Here is a 22,615-nt window from a genome sequence, read left to right as displayed (position 1 = left end):
ATGTAACTGCTAATTGATTTTTTTTCCTCCATTTTAACTACTCTGAAAAAAAAATAATCCACTGTAACCCACAGGAGACTACAGTGAAGCAGCTCCAGTCTCCACTTCCATTGCCCACCACCCTACCTCTGCTTTCAGCAAGTATTGCTTCAACAAAAACAGTCATAGCTAACCCTGTACTATACCTAAATAATCACATCCATGATATACTTTACACTATTATTCAGATGAAAACACCACCTCATCCCGGTGTTGGAGATGTGAAGGTAATGTAAAGTTTATGATCAGTTGATATTGTGCACATTGAGAAGGTAAATATGTTAAACTCGTCTTCCGGTTTGAACTTGGAGGAAATATTTCAAAGTGCTCTTCATGTGCTACGTCCCCAGTCCTGATCGTGGAAGACTCTTTATGGAAAAGTAATTTGAGACAGGCAAATACTCTTGATTATGAAATTTTCTAGACTGTATTCTTGCCTCTTGATATTCCTTTAAATCCCTCATTCCCCTTAAATGAACCATTAATTTAGAAATGTTTATGACTGTATGCCAGGATATTATGAGAATATAAGCTCAGGGAGTATCTTTGAGAGAACCATGACTGATCAGTAATATCCCAGAGAAAGTATCCTCACTACTGTTTCCTTGATGATTGTGTGTGTTGGAGGCTCTGCAGTATTAGAGGCAATCAGGGTTTTGACAGACTTAACTACCCCCAAATGAAACCCCAAAGCCCTGTGCTGAAAACTTAAGAACAGGGAGATCCCAAGAAAACACTAAGAAGCTTGGCAGGATTTGGAATTGACGAGACTACCTCTGTGCTAGCCTGTGTGTATTCGTGCTACACTTTTCCAATTCCAGTGGCTGATGTCATTTCGGGTCCCCAACATTTTTTGTTTTTTATTTCTTTTGTTTAAAAGGCACATTTGACCTCTGGTAGTGCATTCTTCTGAAGGACCCATGATTTACTGGTTACATCAGCCTATTAGAGACTTGGAATCCATAGCATGAATTAATCTGTATTAGTGTTTCAGGAGAGATTACTTAAATTATTTGTTAGGTGAATATGGACACTTAGAAAAGGCATTAAATGCATATAAATTCTAAGTAAACATTTCCAGTTCCTAGAAATTTGGATAAGGCTTTCAAAGAGGATGAAACTATTCCTAAGTTCCCATAAAATTTAAGATTTTATGAGTCTGAAAATGTTGATTCAGTATGGGTTTTTTTAGGATGTAGTTTTTATATTGATAATTTTTAAACTTTCTAAATTTAAAATTTTAGGAGTATGCACTACTCGTAAGTACTAAGTAAACTACTTGTTTTCTGAAAAATCAGCCATTTCACACAGTGATTGATATAGCTAAACATTTAATTCATTCTTATTGATAAGATCAAGTGTTTATTTTCATCAAGGGAAATTTTGTAAGGCAGTTTAAAAGCTTGGAAAATTGTATACTTATTTTGGTTCTGCTTTTTTGGAATATGAATCTTTAACCATTAGCAAGTAGAATCGTCCCAGTAATAGATGAACATTGGCACTTTGCTCAGGCTCACAGTAAGTAAATATTTGATAAAGATGTGTCTGAATCAGTTAGCTGTGTTGTGGGCATGCATATTAAGTTGGGTGAGAAGTTTTAAAGTAGAGTTAGTAGTCTCAGGATCCAGTCTTGTTTAGGATAATGCTCGTTTGCTGGGTATTTTCTAATATGTAAGATATTACTGTTGTATAGAAATGTTAGTATGAAATGTAACTGGCTGTTTTGGTTTTAGGTGCACACACTTCATTCACTCGCAGCATCGCTTTCTGCATCAATTTACCAGGCACTGTGTGACAGTCATAGCTACAGGTAAAAAAAAAAAATCATGCTAAGTTATTAATATGACAAAAACATTCAGCTGTTCCAGAGTTATATCAAAGTTCTGTTTCCTAGGGACAGAAAAATCCTCAAACATATGACTGCCATGTATACTCTAATAGATGAGAGAGAATGAGAAATAAAATAGGTTTGTTTAATTTAGCTGTCACCTAGTAACAACAGAGGCATATAGAACATGATACACAGTAAAGGGAAATTATCATCATCACTGTCTTTTTTTATTTTAAAAGAATTTTTCACTCTTCAGAATAACTTATGAAGTTTTCTATTTTTTTCCCATAAGAACCATTTCTTTTAGAATTGGATTAGCTCCTATCTGTTTAACTGGTTTTCATTTGAACGAGGAAATACTTAAAAAAAAAACTCAAAAAGTACATTTCTTACATAGAATTATTGAAATCAGTTTTACTTACCCATTTACATATAATATAAAAGTCTTTGGAAGTGATATCAATGAGAGGTAATGGTTTAAATTTTCCTAAAGGTCAGATTACCTTTATCAGTATATACTGTGCATTTTAATGATGAGAGCAATGTAAGTAGTAAGAAATTGAATCACTTGGAAAGATGACCCAGGTTTAAATGAATTATATTAATAAATGAAAGTTTGTAATATAAAGAGTCACATTAAATTTATATTAAACATGTCTATATTTTTTCTTATAAATTCAGCTTTTGTTTTTTTAAAGATTTTATTTATTAGAGAGAGAATGAGAGAGAGCACATGAGACAGGGGAGGGTCAGAGGGAGAAGCAGACTGCCTGCTGAGCAAGGAGCCCAATGCGGGACTCAATCCTGGGACTCCAGGAGCATGACCTGAGCTGAGGGCAGTCACTTAACCAACTGAGCCACCCAGGCGCCCTCAGCAGCTTTTTGTGAGAAGACTTGATATTGCAAAAGGAATTATTTCCTTAAAATGGCCTGTGTTCTGCTTTTAGTCCAATGACACCCCCTCTAAGTAACTACAAAGACTTGGACATGTAAATAAGGAAAAAAGAATTTATTTAATTGACTGTGATCATCTTAATGATCAAAGACAACTTGTTTGATATCAGTCACTGGTTAAAAAGGCACCAAATAAATATTTTAAAATGTGTATTTTCTCATCCTTAGGCTATGATTGACTCTTAAGGGAGTTAGCTTTACTTTCTGCTTTTATATTTTCCCCAGCTCCACAAAGATGAAGGAAATAAATATTGAGGCACATTTGGCTTTAGGATTAGATACTTCTAAGATATGATTCTCCAGATTTTAGTTCATATTTTAATTCAAGGGTAAGCTCACACAACTTTGCAGAGCTAAGAAATTCAAGAAAATAGTACCCTGAAACTTTCTAATATAGTCTAGTACCAACAGTAGTCTTCTTACTCTCAGATTTTTTTTTAATAAAAATTGGTGAATTTAGAAAAGATTTTAAATTATTAAGTGGCATCTAAAAAAGATTTTAAAAAGACTAAATGTCATATTCCTGAAACCAGTATTACAATATATGTTAACTAGCTAGAATTTTTTCTTTTCTTTTTTTTTTTTTTTAAAGTAATCTCTATGCCCAACATGTGGGGCTCGAACTCATGACCCACGAGATCAAGAGTCAATGTTCTACCAACTGAGCCAGCCAGGAGCCCCTTAACTAACTAGAATTTAAATAAAAACTTGAAACATGAAAAAAAAAAAGACTAAATGTCATGATAATCATCTAAAAGAAATATATATAAAGTGCAATTGCTTTTTACCTCTGTTAGGATGCTAAATAATTGAACCTTATTTGTATTAGCAGTCAAACAGAAGGAAACCAGTTTACAGGAATGGCTTATCAAGGACTTCTTTTAAGTGATCGCCGAAGACTGAGGACAGAAAGTATTGAAGAACATGCAACACCAAATTCTTCTCCTGCTCAATGGCCTGGTGAGAATTTTAAGTGCTTTGTTTGTTTGATTTTTTTTAAATCTTCTATTTGGCAATTCCATTTTAAAAAGTTACTAACTGGTTTCCTGATTGTTGTTCTTTGTGGTTTTGGTGAATGGTTTTTTATTTGTTTGTTTTTGATGATGTTTTCTGCCATGGATTAGGAATTCTTAAGTACTGTAATGTTGTCTGAAGACTCAGAAAGTTAAGGCTTCAAAACCCAGCTCTGTTGACCAGCATAAAAAAACAAGGTTTAACATCTTTCATAAGGGTGAGCACATCCTCTTCCTTATCCTTAGAAATCCTAAATTAGAGAGCAGTATCACAGAGATATTTTCACAGATGTATCAGAGAGGCTACAATTATTCTCGAGTGTAAATTTGTATGTTGGGATAAGAGTGACCGGTCTGTGGCACTTCTGTTATTCTGTCAACCCTTCTCTTTCCCTGGTTAGCTCTCTTTCTCATTCTCCACATCAGTTATTTCAAACCTTCTCCACTCTCTTCATACCTTTTCCTGGTCTGCTGTGTCATTTAGTTTTTACTCTACTTGATTTATAACTCTGACTTTACTCATTAATGATCGTTGTGAAGAGTGGCAGTAGAAAAAAGTGACAAACTCAAAGTGTATATTTAAAATTCACTTATGCATAAGTTTCTGGAAACATTGTCTTCATTTTAATTTTTTTTAAAAATTTTATTTCTTTGAGATAGAGTGAGAGAGAGAGAGCACATGAGTGGGGCGAGGGAGAAGGAGAAGCAGGCTTCCCGCTGAGCAGGGAGCCCCACATGGGGCTTGATCCCAGGACACTGGGATCATGACCTGAGCTGAAGGCAGACGCTTAACTGACTGAGCCACCCAGGTGCCCCTTCATTTTAATTTTTTATTGAAATAAATGAGGCTTACAAAAAGTTGCAAAAACATACAAAGAATTTTTGTATAGCCTTCACCCACATTGTACACATTTTAGCATTTTGCCATACCTGCTTTACCATTCATCCTTCTCTCTTTCTCTCGCTCTCTCTCTCCCCCACTGTGTGTGTGTACATATATATTTTTTCTGAAGTATTTGAGAGTAAGTTGCAGACATGATACCCTTTTACATCTAAATATATCAATGTGTCTTTCCTAAAAATAGACATTCTCTTACATAACCATAGCACAGTTTTCAAACTCAGCATCTTAACATTGATACAATATTGTTCTTCTAACCTGTAGATCTTTGAGAAATTTCACCAGTTGTCCCACTCATGTCTTCCATGTAACATTTAGTTGTAATGTCTCATGAATCTCCTCTGATATGGACTAGTTCTTCATTCCTTTTTTTTTTTTCTTTCATGTTTGACAATTTTGAAGAGTACTAGTCAGTTATTTTTTAGACTGTCCTTCAATGTGGGTTTTCCTGACCTTTTTTTAATATTAGACTCAGGTTATGTATTTTTGGCAAGGATACCACAAAAGAGATAGTGCCCTTAGTGCAGAATATCAAGAGGCACATGATATCGACTGGTTCCATTACTGGTGCTGTTAACTTTGACCACTTGTTAAGGTAGTTTCTGCCAGATTTCTCATTTATTAAGCAGTTTTTTTTCTTTGAATTAATAGGTTTCTTTTGAAGAGATATGTAAAATATTATACTCTTACCCACTAATTTTAGCATCCAGTGATGATTCTTGTCTGAATCAGATATTACTGTGGGGATTACTGGATGGTGATTTTTTTCTGATTTTCTATCATTCTTTCTACTTTTAGTTGAAATTGAAATGAGGAAGAGCTTTCCTTTCTCTCCTTTTCATTTATTTATTCACTCATTTATTAGTATAAACCAGTGGGTCTTATTTCATTCCGTAGGCTAGAATCCATTTCTATCATTTATTTTGTTGCTCAGATTATGGGTATGATATATATTACATAATATAGATACATAATTTTGGTTAAGTTACAAATTTGGATTTTTTTCTTCTGGAGCTTTCTGCTGATATACTTCTTATTATATACCCTAACAGGTGTGAGCTCACTCATTAATCTCTTGAGTTCAGCTCAAGATGAAGATCAGCCAAAATTGAACATTTTGTTGTGTGAAGCTGTTGTTGCTGTTTACTTAAGTTTATTGATACATGCTCTAGCTACAAATTCCTCCAATGAATTGTTTCGACTTGCAGCCCACCCATTAAATAATCGAATGTGGGCTGCTGTTTTTGGAGGGGGAGTGAAACTTGTTGTGAAACCTCAAAGGCAATCAGAAAATATTTCAGGTAAGATAAATTTGATACCAATAACATACGTAAATGTAAATAATTTCCAATGTTAAAGTAAAAGACTTTTTAATGTTTTAATAATTTTTATTTTGAAAATGAGTGATGTTTAAAATATCACTCTGGTTAGGATAGTAAATAACTAAACTCATGTTTGGATAAAAAATATAGTTTTAGTTTAGCAGTTTTTGATAAGTCAGGAAAAATTTGAGGAGGATAAGAAAGAAATAGAGGACAGGTAAAGGTAAGTGAGGAGAGCGTTAAGGAATGGAAAGGGAAAAGGATAGTTTTTAGAGAAGGAAGATTTAAATAATCTTTATAGAATATACCAGCAATTGGCTTTAGATTAAGTTCATGGTCATATGCAAGATAACCTTTCCAGTCATGCTTATGGTTTTTGAAATTCCATTTTCTGTCTTTTTTTTTTTCTTCCCTTATATACTAGAATGTGTTTTTCATTCCACTTTTTAAGATGGTAGGTTATGGTGAGGTGTAGACTGATGCCATAGGAAAGGTTTCCATCTTGGTGCTGAAACATCTTAATTATCTTAATTTATCCTTAGAAATTATCTTATTACAGATGAGGAATCAGTGGCACAAAGAGTTTAAATGGCACTGGTTCTAATCTGTGTCCTTACTGCCCAAGGTTGAATTATTTTTTTTAAAGATATTTATTTATTTATTTGTTAGAGAGAGCACATGTGCAAGGGGAGGGAGGGACAGCGGGGGAGGGAGAATCTTGAGCAGACTCCCCGCTGAGCGTGGGGCCCAATGGAGGGCTGGATCTCATGACTGAGCTGAACAAGAGTTGGATGCTTAACTGACTGAGCCACCCGGGGGCCCCTGCCCAAGGTCAAATTAAATGTAAGTCTGTAAATCAAGGTAGCGAAGGAGATCTTACCCACTTTCATTGCTTTCACTCCCACTATTTGCGGGTGACTCTTCATCTTTATCAAGTTCCTATCTTGTTGTAGTCCACCTTAAGTTTGAAAGTTTTCCCCTTAAATCACCTCTTTATCTTCCTGAATTTTCTATTATTTTTTCATGGTAATTCATTTATTAAGTCATCCATGCTTAAAACCTCTGAGTACACATTCGTGTTTGCATTCACTTAACACCTACTACATGCCAAGCAGTGTTCTAGGTTTTGGGGTGAATAACACAGACAAATCCCTTACCTTCATGAAGCTTACATCTAGTGGAGGTAAACACACAGTAGACAAATTAACAAATAATATTTCAGTTATGATAAGAACCATGATAAAAATAAAGCAGAGTCGGTGGAGGGTGATGAAGGAAAGTGTATGGGAACAGTCTAGAGTGGTGATAAAACACATTTCTGATGAGACTGTTTGATCAGAGTTCTGGACAAGTCAGGGATCATACCATGCATGTATCAGGCCAGACCCTTTCAAGCTGATGGTTAAGGGGAGTGTCAAGGTCATGAAGTAGGAATGAGTTTGGTATTTTCTAGGAACTACAGAGGAGGCCAGAGTGGCTGTCTTGAGCTGGGGAAGTTTGGACAGAGATAGGGTAAGACAACAAGCTGGGGGTGAGGTCATTTAGGATTTCATGGATCATGGTAAAGACTTCAGTTGTTGTTTTAAAGAAAGATGGGAAATTTACTGGCACGAGTGACCTAATCTGATTTAAGTTTTCACAGGGCCTACTCTAGCTGCCGTATGGAGAATAGACTGTGCAACAAGAATAAAAGAAGGGGGCTATTGCAGTAGTCCACTTGAAAGATAATTATGGGTTACCATCAAGAATGATGAGTGGATACACCAAGTGTGGTATATACATAAATGGAGTGTTACTCAGCCATTAAAAAGGAACAAAGTACTGATATATGCTATAACCAGCATGAAGCTCAAAAATATGCTAAGTGAAAGAAGCCAGACACCCCACTCATGGAGGAAGAGTCTGCTTCTCCCTCTGCCCCTCCCCCCCACTCATGAGTTTTCTCTCTTGCTCTCTCAGATAAATAAAATCTTTTAGAATTATGATTTTCTGTAAAGAGTTTTAAGAGAAGAGTGGGTTGACTTCTACTTTCTGGCCTTCCCCTGTCCAATTAGTTCCTGAATCCTTTTGATGTTTGTTTTTTGTATTCCTCATATCTAACTCTTCTCAGTCTTGACTACCCACCATCCTAGTTCGCCCTCCTGACGTGATCATCCTCCATCTTCTGTCTCATTGACCGAGCAAACTGTACCTCACCCTGTGACTAGCTCAGGAAGTGTTAGTGAGGATCGCCCATAGGATAAGCTCCCAGCTTCACATCCAGAGCCCTGTCCTAGCCCAATTCTGGACTGTTCTTGTTATTCCCCCTCCCTACTGCCTGTCTGGCAAAAGTAGTTTACTCCTTGTCGACCAGGGAAAAAAGAAAGACAAAATCACAAGTTGCAAAATAAAATGTGTGCATTTATTTGGGGTCTTTGGGATTGCAGTCTGGGAGACACAGAGTTGACCGAAATTGAAAGCATGCTCTGGAGAGACAAAGGAGGCTACAGTTTTTAAGGAGAAAACAGGGAATTTACATACGTTGTTTTGAAGGAGATGTGATTGGTACTGTAATAGTTACAGTTACCCTAATCTGTATGTGATTGGTTGCTATGACTAGTGCTAGGTGAAAAGTCCATTTATGTCCATTCTAAATGCAGCAGTTGCCTTGGCTTTAGTGGAGTTCAACAGCAGTTACGAGAATTGGAGACAGGAGACGCATAAACCCCACTTCCTCAGTGTCCTCCTGGCTCCATTTTAAATAACTCTCTTAGCGATGCTTACTCCATATTATTCTCTCTGTTATCATCCTCATTCATCCAAACCTTTAGTCACTGGTTTCTCTTGCCCCTTCTTTGCACATTGAGCTTCTGCCTTCTTTTTTAAAGGCGTGCTTTACATGCTACATCTTCCGTGAATCTTTCCTGAACTGCTTAGCCAGAAATAATCACTTAAGCATTAATGAATATGCCATTTATTTGATGCATTATACATAGAATTACTTTAATCCATATTCTGTGTAGCACACAGGCTGCTTCATGGCAAGGTATTCTTTGATGCTCTATCCTCATCTGCATCTCTGCCATGATTGCTGGAAAATGGATGCAGTAACTAAGAAAGTTTAGAAGCACAGATAGAAGTAATTTAGGCTAAACTAAAACATGGCAAGAGTAGGTTGAAAAGAAAAGTTAACTTGAACTCTTTGAATTAATAATGGAAAATAAATGCTGTTTTTTATTTTTCCTCTTCTCTCTTTATTCAGCACCTCCTGTTCCTTCTGAAGACATAGATAAACACCGTAGGAGATTTAACATGCGAATGCTAGTCCCCGGAAGACCTGTAAAAGATGCTACTCCACCACCAGTGCCTGCAGAGAGACCATCTTACAAAGAAAAATTTATTCCTCCTGAACTTAGTATGTGGGATTATTTTGTTGCAAAGGTAAGGGGTGTGAGGAGCACAAGCTTTGTATGTGTTTATTTTATTAATTCTTATGTATGCATCACATAGGAATGATGAGGCAGCTTCTGGGTTGAATAACGACAGTTTATTTTTATTTTTATTTTTTTTAAAGATTTTATTTATTTGAGACAGAGCAGAGTGAGCGAGAGAGCATGAGTGGGGGGAGGGGCAGAGGGAGAAGCAGGCTTCCCGCCGAGCAGGGAGCCCGATGTGGGGCTCGATCCCAGGACCCTGAGATCATGACCCAAGCCGAAGGCAGACGCTTAACGACTGAGCCACCCAGTTCCCCCCCCCCAGGGAGATTTTTATTGCAATTAACTTAAAACCTGTAAATTAATTTGTAAAGAATTATAGTTTTACATGTTTTGGTCTCCTTATATAGCTTTTAGAAGGATTTGTGGTTTCCTTCACTATAGCTCTTTGACAAAAACGTTTTCATAAACTTTTTCCTTTGGTATTTATGTTTTTCAGTGTGTCCTTTTTCTTTAGACTTTTCTCACTAGTTATGTTGATACATAAGAAAAAGGCTTGATTTTTAATATTTCTGTCATACACATTTTATTTTATTTTTTATTGAAGTATAATTGACATAGGATGATCTACTAGTTTCAGGTGTGTAACACAAGGATTCAGAAATCGTATACATTATGTTGTGCTCACCACAATAAGTGTAGTTATCAGTTGTCACCATGCAACATTATTACAGTATTATTGACTATATTCCCTTATATTATTGACTATATTCCCTTATGCTATACTTTTCATCCCCATGAATTATTTATTTTATAACTGGAAGTTTGTACCTCTTTATCCCCTTCACCTATTTTGCCCATCTCCCACTCCTCTGGCTACCACCAGTTTGTTTTCTGCATGATTCTGTTTCTGTTTTTTTGTTTGTTTTTTACTTTTATTTACTTTTTTAAAGATTTTTATGTATTTGAGAGAAAGAGAGCACATGAGCAGAGGGAGGGGCAGAGGGAGAAGGACCCTGGTATCATGACCTGAGCCGAAGTTGGCAGCTCAACCGACTAAGCCACCCAGGCGCCCCAGTTTGTTTGTTTTTTAGATTCTACATATAATTGAATCATATGGTATTTGTTTTCTCTGTCTGATTTATTTCACTTAGCATAATGTCCTACAGGTCATCCATGTTTCACAGATGGCAAGATCGCATTCTTTTTTATGGCTGAGTAATACTCCATTGTGTATTATCACATCTTCTTTATCCATTCATCTATCTGTGGACACTTGGGTTGCTTCCATAAGTTGGCTATTGTAATTAATGCTGCAGAAATATTTCTGTTGGATCTAGCTATTCAGGTATTTTATGGAATTTGCCTAGTTTTCTTGACTTTTCTAGGTCTAGTATCACTTGCGAAAGGATATTTTTACTTAGACACCACTTAAAATATTCAGTATTAAGTTAGGACAAAAACAACCCAATTATATATTTAAAAAATAACTTTATCTTTTATTGCAGCCATTTCTCCCTTTGTCTGAGAGTGGTGTTATATATGATTCTGATGAAAGCATTCATAGTGATGAAGAAGAAGATGATGCTTTTTTTTCAGATACACAAATACAAGAGCACCAAGATCCAAATTCTTATAGGTAAATAAGGATTTTCTCCTTTATTTTTGTAAAAAAAAAAATCCTGATGTTAGTAATTTTAAGTAATATTATCATGAATTTATACAAGAGTTGACTTCCATTTTCAGGTTAGTAATTCTGTACCTTTGAGGTAAATTTCTAGACAGCGTATTTCTTTCATATCTAGTTTCAAAGAATAGCTTACATGTAGAGGGGAAACAAACATTTTTAGTGAGAAAAAATACATAATTTATTGATGTGCTATTAGAACTTTAACATACATTCATTGATATGCTGTTAGATTCCATGTGACTATGTGGTAAATTTTTTCCATTAGTTAATTTTCAGATATTGTAAGTGTGACATATTGTTACATATTTTCTATTTTTTGAGTGTATCCAAAGGTTCAGGTTGTTAGAAAAAAACAGCTTTTTTTCTGGGTTGGAGATTGGGTTAAGCAATTGACAGGAATCATTACTATGCTTCTCTCCTGATGTTATTTTCAGTGAAGGAGAATCTGTTTGTTTGTTTTCCTTGAACAGCTGGGCTCTTCTGCATTTGACAATGGTTAAGCTAGTACTTCACAATGTCAAGAATTTCTTTCCCATTGCTGGGTTGGAATTCTCTGGTAAGTAAGTAATGTTCTTAAATATAATAAATTAGCATCAAGTTTCTCTTCACGAAAATCTATGTAAAAGAGCATTTGGTACTAAAAATTAGAGATTTTATGAGGTCTTGTGTTTTTTAGGTCCCAGTCCATGATTTTAATTCATAGCAAGAACCACTGTTTACCCAGAGGGTTGAAAGAAAAAGCAAGAAATTAGACCAGAGAAGCTATATATTTTCTCAGCTCATTTTAGAGAGCTGGCCTTCCATTTTGTTAAAAGCACTAAGAATCCAAATGGTATAAGATTAACATTTTCAGATTTATTTGTGTTTTCAGAGGTTTTGGCTCTAAAAATTCAGATTTTTAAAATATGTGGATGATCACCATTTTTTTTTAATCAAAACAAGATATTTTCTATCGCCTTTTAGAGTTGCCTGTGACATCACCATTAGGCATTGCTGTGATTAAAAACTTGGAGAACTGGGAACAGATCTTGCAAGAGAAAATGGATCAGTTTGAAGGTCCACCCCCTAACTATATCAACACATACCCAACTGACCTTTCAGTAGGAGCCGGACCAGCTATTCTTCGAAATAAAGCAATGCTAGAACCAGAAAATACTCCATTCAAGTAAGGATGCTCTCATAATGCTCATGAGAGTGTAACCTGGTTTAACTTTCCTTGGAAGATAGTTTGGCAAAATGTGCCCATATTATGTTTATATAAAAACGTTCATAACTTTGAACCTGTGGTTCTATTTCTAGTAGTTATATGTTAAGGAAAACATTAGCAATCTGCATAGAAAGCATTTTTCCCAGTATTACCTATAATTCAATAGACTTATTACTTTTATAATCAGAAAAAATTTATTATATTTTTGCCATTATTTTAAGAACTTATACAGAAATATTTTGGAATAATCTACATGTGCAAACAAGGTGCTACTGACATTTTGGCAGTAATTTAACAATAAACATATTAAGGTTTTTTACTGATGTTTTGAACTTCTACCTGCCCTCCTGCCTGTCCTTTGGATAAGCAACATGCTTTTGTGAGGCACCTGTCCCATAATTAAGAGTATTGCTGATAAGCTTGAAAGAGCAAGGCTTTTTAGTTGGGCTATTGAAAATGAAATCTGTGACTTTATAGTCATTGGTGATGTTATGTAACCAACTGAACCAACCCTACAATATAATTTAAAAAGAGAATAATAAGAACTTCTTTTGACTCTCAGCTCAACCTGTTCATTCAGAGAACCTGTAATTAGAGAATTAATTGCTGGATGAAGGAATGATTTTTAAAAGAACTAAAAATTAAACGAGAAATAAATTATAAAATTTTATTGAGCTTAATAATGTAACTTATTTGCAATAGATAATGGAGGGTTTTTTTTAAAGTTTCTGCAAATATGAAGCATATTTTCTACAGAGTAAAAGAAGATACGTTAATTTTTTTTTCATAGATCCCGGGATTCTTCTGCACTTCCAGTCAAACGACTCTGGCATTTCCTCGTTAAACAAGAAGTCCTTCAAGAGACATTTATTAGATATATTTTCACGAAGAAAAGAAAACAGAGTGAGGTATTTTGAAAAAAATTTTTCTGTGTAGTTTTTGTTTAGTTTTAACATTTCTAATGAAGTCAGTGCTTGATTTACTTTTTGGTTGGAACTTACTATCTTTCATACCTTATGCATAATAGTTTATTTACCAGACTACAGTGAATCTCTTTTATAAGATAAAATCTTATAATTTTCATTTTAGAACAATGAAGCCAACATAGACCCCTTGGTAAATCATATATAACTAAGTGAAAGTTGGTCCTTCTTGTGCAATACTTGCCATTGGGCTTTTACAAATACTAAATACTGTGATGGATGATTTGGGTAATTTAATATATAAATGAGTGTACTCTATATGATGATTCTTTGAAAATCATTTAATTGGAAATCTAACATAGCCCTTTAAAAGCATCTTATTTATTTAGCACTTAGAAATGAACAGGATAAACTTTAGAAGCAAGAAATTCAGGATAATTTTGTGAAGGAGAATAAACTACAGAAATACCAATACGAGATGAAGGAAGTTTGCTTTTACAAAGTGAGGCAGAGGTTCTGCTTTGCACAGTGATTTTAAGCTGAATATAAATTAATGTAATGCCATACAGGGTTCAAGAAGAATCAGGAACTTGGGAGACTGGGACTTTAGAACTTAAAAGTTGCCTCTTCCTTCTTAAATGAGGGGTGCACAGATCTGTTCTATGAGCATATCAGTCCTACATACCAGGCTACTTAATGAGGGTAATGGGCAGTGTTCAGAGTAGAGTATCAGATGAGATTAAAGATATGGTAAACAAAATCTACGAGAAAAGAGTAACGAATTATATTTCACTTAGGAAAGTGAAAGCTGAGAGGGACAGTTTACATGGCTCAGTTTCCCAAGGTAAAATACAGAACTGCATCTCCGTTTCCCCCCATACCTGGAGTGGCAGAACCTACCCGATTCATTCTTTTCGTTAGTCACCCATATCTAGATGGTAATTGTGGTCAGCCCTTGTGAATGGTCATTTATTTTCTGTATGGATTTAATATTATGTATCTAAATGAAGAAGTAGGTGAAATGAGCTGTGGGGATTCTTTGGAGTCTTAGAAGCTTTTTTCGATAACAAAAGATCCAGATGGTATTGAAATCATCGGTGTGTTGGGTTTTGTTAGGGAAATCGTAGAGTCAGATTCTCTTTCGTTCAGTCCACTGTTTACACTATTTCCTGTGGTGATGCTGAGTCCAAATTCCATAGAATAAGATCTAGAAATCTAAGAAATAGGTTTAACATAAAAGATATTTGCTCAGTTAGGACTCTCTTATTCCCAGAAAGCCAGTTCACTGAAGGATCAATTTTTTTGAGTGTTTAGTTCTTCAGATTATTAAATGTAATGATTCATTGAAAACATACTTTAATTATTCATGCGGTTTGTAGTGGTGCTTTGGTTGGATTGTCAGAGCCTCGGAGTGCTGTGGGAAGCCAGGGTTCTGGGTTGCTGGGACCCTCAAACTTGTCCTTCAGGATCTGTTCCCTCAGGTTTCTTTCTTCTTTAACTAAGTCTCTCCCTTTCCTGCCCCTTAGTCTCTGTGTTCTTGGGATCAGCAGCCCATGCTGTGTGTTCTCTCTTCAAATTTTCTAACAGCAGAGGGTCTCCATGAAGAGGGAGGTGGGATACAGATAAATTGAACATTTCTTAAAATGCTCTGTAAGCATTGGTTGGCTCCACAGATGGGAAGTACGTGGTGGGACTTTGGATGGGAGGAAGAATTTTTATCATGTACCCCTTTTGTACCTTTTGAATTTCAAATTATTGAACAGAATTACTATCTTGTCCAGTGCTATCCAATAGAACTTTCTGTGATAATGGAAATTTTTATCAGTTCTATACAATAGTTAGCAGCCACATATGGTTACTGGGCACTTGAAATGTGGCTAGTGTGACTTAATTTTGTTTAATTTAAATGGTCATATATGATTAATGGCTATTGTACTGAATAGCACAAATCTGAAAATTTGTTTTCATTAAGGAAAAAATTGAAAAAATGTTAAAGCTGTTAAGACAAAATAAAAACTGGTCATTAAGCTCAGAAATATGGAACATTTATCAAAACTACCCACTCAGTGAGAGTGTTTTATCTCTTTAAATCGTTAAATGGGATTTTGGTACTCGAAAATTTGATAAATTCAGTAAATTGATTGACAAACTAATCCTAAAAATTCTAAAATGTTGCCTCATTTTTAAAAATTACTTAGAAAATTCTCCTGAGAAATGCTGAAATTTTAGATATATTCATAAGAAGATATTTTTACTCCTTGAATATATTAAAGAAGAATATTCTATAAGACAGTTTTTTGCGAAATCAATAAATGGTGCAAACTCAGCTACTCGATTAAAGGCAAACAGGTCGTTCAGCAGTTTGGCTTTTGCTGAGTGGGCCTTGCACACATTTGCCTTTCTGTCATTGTCCACTGCAGCAGCCCTGGGCAGTTGCTGAAGGCATGCACAGAGAATTTGGCCTTTTTGGCTAAAAGTGAAGCAGTCACTTCAAGAGGTATTAGGAGGAGTGTGTTGCTCTGACCAAACCTTCACAGGTTTCCACAACTATTATTTCTGATCGTAGCTGTCCCTAATGACCCTGTCATCAACCAGGAGCAAGCTGTTTATGTGATTTCTTTCCTGTGCCCCATTTTATCAAATATTTCTTTACGTATAAGGAGAAAAATTTGATTATAGTAAACAGTTGATGGGAATTCTAATCCCTAACTCCTCCTTCATGGATATATTTCTTATGAGTAAGAGTGAAATAATTATCAGTACTTTGAATCTGCGTTCAGAAATAGTTTTAATTTGTATTTGGAGTAACCCCCTGTAAGATAGGAATCTATGTAGTATAGAATGCATCTTTTCGTTCAGGTAGGTCTTATTTTTAGAGATTGCAGTGTAAGTTAGGATTTTAAGTTACATAACTGGTACGCCAATAACTAATTTTTAACTATGCTAGCCATCTTATTTTGAAACAATCTTTATATATGTAATAGTCATTTTAACTTGAATTTTGCTTGCTTTGCTTTGTGTTCATCTGAAGACATCATATTTACTCAGTTTTTCTTTCTTGATTTTGTGCTTTTAAAAGGAAAGTTTACACATTCATTTTTACCATCTTTAAGTTATGGATTGACCATTTCACTTTGAAATTTTTCATTCTTTTTATAATTTCGTTTCATGCATGTGTTTTGTGTTTGTGACGTGTGGTGTTATTTAGTCTGTAGAAGAACATGTGGAACAGGTCAAACAAAACTGCGTAGCGGAAGATTCCCGCAGCAAGGTAGTAGTCCATGCTCTTGTACTTTGCTCATTCTCAGAGTTCAAGGAGCTAACCTTCATCTCTAGTACTAACCATGTTGGCTAATCAGAATACTCATTGCTCCCATACACCTCAGTGGCCTGGGGTAGGAAATTCCCCACTGTTTCCGACTTGCTCTTCCTAAGCATCGATGCTTTTCTTTCCTTCTTCCTGTGACATCTTCATGTCTCCCCCTTTTCAGTCTGTCCTTAAACATGGTGGTTTTGTCTTTCCTTGATTCTGCATCTTCTTTCCTTCCCATCATCTTTGACCCTAAGCCAGTGTACCTTTTTCTCATCCATCTCCTTTGTCCCTTTCTAACTGTTCTTTCCAACTTTTCCTTATTCCTGTCTCAGCACCCTATCTTAAAATGTTTAATTTCTTATATGACTCCTTTGTCTTACTGTCTTTTTCCTCCACTCTGTGCCTCTTGATGCATACACATTCTTACCACAGTGTCTGCACGCTTTTGGAAGAGATGCAAGTGGCATATTGCTGTTACAAATACTAATGAAAACTATGCTAGCCATCTTTCATGACAGTTAATCAGTATCCCAATGGAAATCTTTATAATTGGGGTGATTACAGGACATCAGAGAATTTAAGCTAACTCCAAAGCTAAGTCTCAACATACTTAAATTACTGGTACTTTTTTTCTTGCTGTTGCTGTTACATTTTCTTCTTATCCTTCTTTTAAATTTTGTGGAATGTGTGTATGTCTCACACATTGCTACACGACAACTGAAACTGTCAATAAACGTTTTGTAGGTTGAAGCTGACCTGGGCTATCCAGGTGGAAAGGCAAAAATCATTCATAAGGAATCGGATATGATCATGGCATTTTCCATTAATAAGGTAAAAGCTTTAGTCATTATAAAGATTGTACTTTTTTTTATTAGTGAAATTGCTCAAATTACTGACCCTGCTTTGTAGGCGAACTGTAATGAAATTGTCTTGGCTTCAACACACGATGTACAAGAACTCGATGTTACTTCTCTGTTGGCCTGTCAATCATATATATGGATTGGAGAAGAATATGACCGAGAATCCAAAAGGTTAGTCTGTCTTGTGTAGTCCATCTAAAAATGAGGTTTTCTTAAAGAACCCGTTAAATGGTTATGCCCATGACTTGAATTATCTTGAAAAGCATGTATGTCTTTCCCTTTATTTGGATAGGAAACAAACATAATTGGTTTAGCTGCCAAAAAGAGGTTCTTCTTACATCAATGAACAAATGACCCATACTTCTTCCATTAGACATGGAACTATTCATAGTGTTGGAGTCAGAATAATCCCCAATACCAAAGCCTAATGCCGTAAATACAGCATTGACATTTAACCCCAAAGAAATGTCAGGAATTACATAGTATTCAGTAAATTCGGCTGATTTGGATAATTAAAGCAAAAAGTAGAATACACCAATATATTAATTAGACTGATAAGTCACATTTACTGAGTAATTTTCAGTGTTTCCTCTTGATTACCACCTGACAAGCATTCCCTTTTTACAGATAAAAATGTAGCCAACTTTACTTTTCAGTAATGCTATGGATACTGCACCAACAAGTATTTTGCAACACTTTCCTATTTTGGGGTTCCTCCTCCATGTTTGCCTTCCCTCTTGCTTTTCTACAGACTCTTGGACATTTTATGTGCTTGGAAAATGGTGCATCATAGCTTCTCTCCTTGGTCTGTTGGGTTTTCTGTTTTGTTAGTATAAATATTACTATAGAGTTGATGTCAGCATATAATATTACTTCAGAGTTGATGTAACCATGTAATATGATACAGTCCATCATAAAAATTTAACTTTTATGTGATGATTACTAACACTTGAAGAAATTTTTAAACTCAGATTTCTTTAAAATGTATGAATCTCCCATCCAAGTACTAACCACCCTGAACACGTGAATCTGATACATGGGATATCTGTATTTGAAGAGACCTTATATAATCTTTTTCTAGACATGATAAAAGAGTATTTGTGTTAAATCCTTCAGAACATTTGTTCCAACTTGTGCAGCAGTAAAACTGCCCCCAGACAACATTAAATTTATAAGTTTTGTCTAAAGGGAAAAAGTTAACTAGTACTAAAATTGCCTATGGTTAGGAATTACACCTAAGTTTTTCTTAAGGGTATTCATTATTTATAAGTAAAAACCTGTGGGTACATAAGAAGCTCTGTAATTGGAATTTGTATTACGAGAAAATGGAACTTTCACAGTAACACATAAATGTTTTTCACAGTTCAGATGATATTGATTACCGTGGTTCCACTACAACTCTTTATCAAGCCAGTGCAACAGGCTATTCAGCAGGTCAGGTGCGTCCACCTTCACCTCTGCCGTGGCTGGGCAGTGGGCAGACCAGCACTGGAGCCAGTGTGGTATGTTACTTACTATTAAGTGTGGTTTCTGGGTACGGACTCACCCAAAAATAAGTTGAAATCATTTTGACTTGGGAATGATCCTAAAGATCAGGGGCAGTGACTAGTTAGTACTCCGTAATAATAATAGCTAAGATGTTGTGACTTTCTTTGTGTCAGGTACACGCTTTCCTTCACAACAACCCTAGGTGGTAGGTGCTTTTATTATCTCCCATTATCATTTTATAGATGAGCAAACTGAGAAGCACCAAGTGGTAAAGCAGAGACAAAGAGGAGTTGTGTCTACTGCAGGTGTTTGAAAAATGTGTCTATAACGTTGTTGTTAGTCACTGTAGTTGAAGGGGTCCTGTTCTCATGTTCTGCTCTGAAGAATCTGCAGATACTCCTCAGTGTCCTCAGGGAGGGCACTTGGAGGAGAGTTCTCTTAATCACTCAATGAAGCTGCTTGGTATCTGCCTGGTCCATATGGGCCAGGGCTACGCTCGTGAGTGACTGCTTCCACAGCCTGTTCGGACAAGTGTCATATGTGAAGTGGTTCAGAAAACCCACAACAGGCCATATGTTAGTAATAATCCAGTTGTGAGAGAATAAAGGTTATGAGAATTAGAGTTGGCCTGAAGCATATTCTTCCTTGTCTCTTCTGTGATGCACAAAATGAATTTGTCTTTTACCTTCTTTTAAAGCTTATGAAAAGGAATCTACATAATGTTAAGAGAATGACCTCCCACCCAGTCCATCAGTATTGTAAGTGTTTTGTGACCCAGAGCATTGTAAATGGCCTCTGTCATTCTGAAATTCATTTATAGAATGGGAAATATTGGAACTCTGTAGTGTTTTCGTTTCTTATTTTCTGCTTTTCCTTTTGTTTCAGATCTTACAGGTGCCCAGGATGGCAGTGTACGAATGTTTGAATGGACACGACCTCAGCAACTTGTCTGTTTCCGCCAAGCCGGCAATGCAAGAGTTACCAGATTATATTTTAATTCACAAGGCAACAAGGTTGGCTCTTGGGGCTTACTGCTAAATTCATCTGAAAAAGATATTTATGAGTAGATGGTTAGTAAAACTACATCTGAGAACCAGTTCAGTGACCTGGATTTAAGCTGGGCAGGCAGTTTATTGGGTTCTGCTTATACACTCCTCTTGGCTCCCAACAAAGCACAGATCTTTAAAATTTTGTATGGATCAGTCATCCATTTAAAGATATTGAATACTGTGAAGGTAAAGAACTCTTTCTGCTGAGTGTGTTGGTGGTGCCTATAAGCTCAGTCAAGCACCTGAGAAAAACCTTCCAGTTTCTTACTAAATTATCTTAGAGATGTTTGGAGGAAAATGAAGTAGGTGTGGAAAAGCACTTAAATAAGGTTGCAGGATATTTATGGTGCCTGACTTTCGTAGGAACTACGGTAATAGAAATAGGTGTAGGCAGAATGTTGAGTGAGGTTTGAGTGACTCTCCCTCAGTGATTTTGCCTTCGATATGCTTACTAAGAGGCTGTGTTTTTTTATGCCATTCTTACAGTGTGGTGTTGCAGATGGAGAGGGTTTTCTGAGTATCTGGCAAGTAAACCAAACGGCATCGAATCCTAAACCTTACATGGTAGGTATCATTCGGCATTCCCCGAGCACAGAGAGAGGCTGCTTCGTTTATGAAGTGTCTGTTTCAGACACCGAATCTCATTGGAGATTCACTCATTGGAGATGTTGAGGAGGAGCCACCTCTGCCCAGCAGCACAGCACCCATTATTGCCCTAGTTTAAACCAAAATGACTTTGCTTTTCAGAACTTGAAGGATGACTATTATATTTGAAAATGTTCAGGGGATTTCCCTGTGAGTGGTCCTCCTTTTTTGAAAACTCTAACTTCTTGATAGATTTTTAATATAGTACCTAAAATGAATCACTACAAAATTCTAACAGGTTTTGTGTATTCTAATTTGCTTCAGAATTTTTCTTACTAAATTAACAAATCCCAGTATGTTCATTCATTAATCCAAATCGTATTAAAACATTTGGTGGTGCAGACAAACCTATCTTTACCTGGTGGGCGCTCAGGTAGGGTAGGAGGGCTGGAAGGTAGTGCCGTCTTGTACAGAACTTCAGGCTTCATATATGTTGATTTTAATTTTCTTTTCTAGACTATATATATGGTTTTAATTATGTATATGAGACAAGATATTTCTCTTGAATTAGTACCCTGTAGACTATCATAAAGTCTTTACAGAAATGGAAGTGATCTTGAATCTATCCTTTTGCCTTCACTCAGATCAATACCATAATTCCAAACAGAAGAATGTCTATTTTAAAATACCTGGACACCCTCCTGGGTCTTTGCCTCCAAATTTCTATTCATTCACTTGATCCAACAAGCAAAGTCATGCCTGCCTCAGTAAATCATTTCCCACAGTGCTGGAACATCTTTAGGAGTGGTTTGGGGCAGCTGTAAGCCTGTAGATAATTTGTAGGACCACTTTTGACCTTGTTTTTATTATTGCTAACGGTCTTCAAGTGGAAGGAAAGAGATGGTAAGGAAGGTGGATGTTTGCATTTAGGTTACAAAGTTAATTTGACTTGAGCTCTTCACACTGTAGTCTAAGACTACGAGATGGGCATGTAGGAGTTTCCCTCCTTGGGTCATTATTGTTCATTATGATTTATATTATTATGTAAGATTTATTAAATGTATTTGAGATCATTAACAGTGAGTTTGATTGGGCCCTTAATGTAATTAAATGGCTAGGTTACGTTCATCCTGTTCCTTTGTTAGATAATCTAAAAAAGAAACCCTTTAATTCCATATTTTTTACTATTCCCGTTTTAAAATACCATTGGATATTAGCTAAATAATATGCAAATGATAGCTGATGCGCTTCTCACTTGTTCTCTATTCTAGATGTTTAACGATGGTTCTTAGTTCCCGCGTATGCTGCTAGCAGGACTGTGTGTGTGTGATTGCGGATTGTCTGGGGCTTCTAGGTAACATCACTTGCACTTTGTTTCTCATAGAGTTGGCAGTGCCACAGTAAAGCCACAAGTGACTTCGCATTTATCACCTCTTCAAGTCTGGTTGCCACATCTGGACAGTCCAACGACAATAGGTAGGTTGACAGAAGCATCATGAGAAATAAGCAGAAAGGTATTCTGCTGCAAAGTATGGACTTTTTTACTTAGTAGAGTTTTTCCACCTCGTGAATACAAAAACTTTCTCAAGAAGAAACAAGTACTCCTAACGTAGGCTCTCAGTAAGCATATGTAATTATGTTAAAGCTTCCTTTTTTTTTTTTTTGCTGGTGACAATGTCTTGAGACTCCGCAGCCATCATGCTGGATATTCTCTTTGACCTGACACTGCTGTCATTGGCAACACATGCCATGAATAAAACCTCTCATTTACTGGCAGTGGTTACCCCTGGGGGTCAGAAGCATCCCTTCTCCCCAGGAAGTTGTGCCTCAGTTTCCCTGGAGTGGTAATGGAAAAATGAGGGGTTGGGGGATGAGATGGCAGAGACACATGGGACCATGTGAGATAGAACTGTGCGGTTCGAAAAGGATAAACTCTTAGCTTCTATCCTCGTCCTAGTTGAGAATCATTGCTTTATGAATACGAGTGAACAAAAAAGATAGTAAGATGCAATGAGTAAAAATATTTG

General features: G+C 36.1%; 1 protein-coding gene across 7 annotated transcripts in view; it reads left to right on the top strand.

Moving 5' to 3' along the window:
- The window catches only part of DMXL2 (Dmx like 2), a 140,242-nt gene that overhangs the window by 114,678 nt on the left and 2,949 nt on the right, over positions 1-22,615 (top strand). The window contains exons 25-41 of one of the 7 annotated variants that reach the window (XM_081831077.1): positions 75-266; positions 1,773-1,849; positions 3,657-3,784; positions 5,791-6,039; positions 9,302-9,480; positions 10,982-11,112; positions 11,598-11,719; positions 12,127-12,328; positions 13,161-13,278; positions 16,502-16,564; positions 17,351-17,437; positions 17,516-17,637; positions 18,830-18,968; positions 19,652-19,712; positions 19,840-19,967; positions 20,490-20,567; positions 21,973-22,064. In XM_081831077.1, coding sequence (XP_081687203.1) covers positions 75-266; positions 1,773-1,849; positions 3,657-3,784; positions 5,791-6,039; positions 9,302-9,480; positions 10,982-11,112; positions 11,598-11,719; positions 12,127-12,328; positions 13,161-13,278; positions 16,502-16,564; positions 17,351-17,437; positions 17,516-17,637; positions 18,830-18,968; positions 19,652-19,712; positions 19,840-19,967; positions 20,490-20,567; positions 21,973-22,064 — 2,168 coding nt within the window. Of the gene's footprint in view, positions 1-74; positions 267-1,772; positions 1,850-3,653; positions 3,785-5,790; positions 6,040-9,301; positions 9,481-10,981; positions 11,113-11,597; positions 11,720-12,126; positions 12,329-13,160; positions 13,279-16,501; positions 16,565-17,350; positions 17,438-17,515; positions 17,638-18,829; positions 18,969-19,651; positions 19,713-19,839; positions 19,968-20,489; positions 20,568-21,972; positions 22,065-22,615 lie in introns of all 7 variants that reach the window. The other 6 variants (XM_081831076.1, XM_031028133.2, XM_006733305.3 and 3 more) reach the window with 6 other exon arrangements.

This window comes from Leptonychotes weddellii, chromosome 9 (assembly GCF_054177405.1).
Source record: "Leptonychotes weddellii isolate Sample4059 chromosome 9, ASM5417740v2, whole genome shotgun sequence".
Lineage (NCBI taxonomy): Eukaryota > Metazoa > Chordata > Mammalia > Carnivora > Phocidae > Leptonychotes > Leptonychotes weddellii.
The sequence above is the reverse complement of the archived record's forward strand: the minus strand, read 5'-3'. Positions and strand labels throughout refer to the sequence as shown.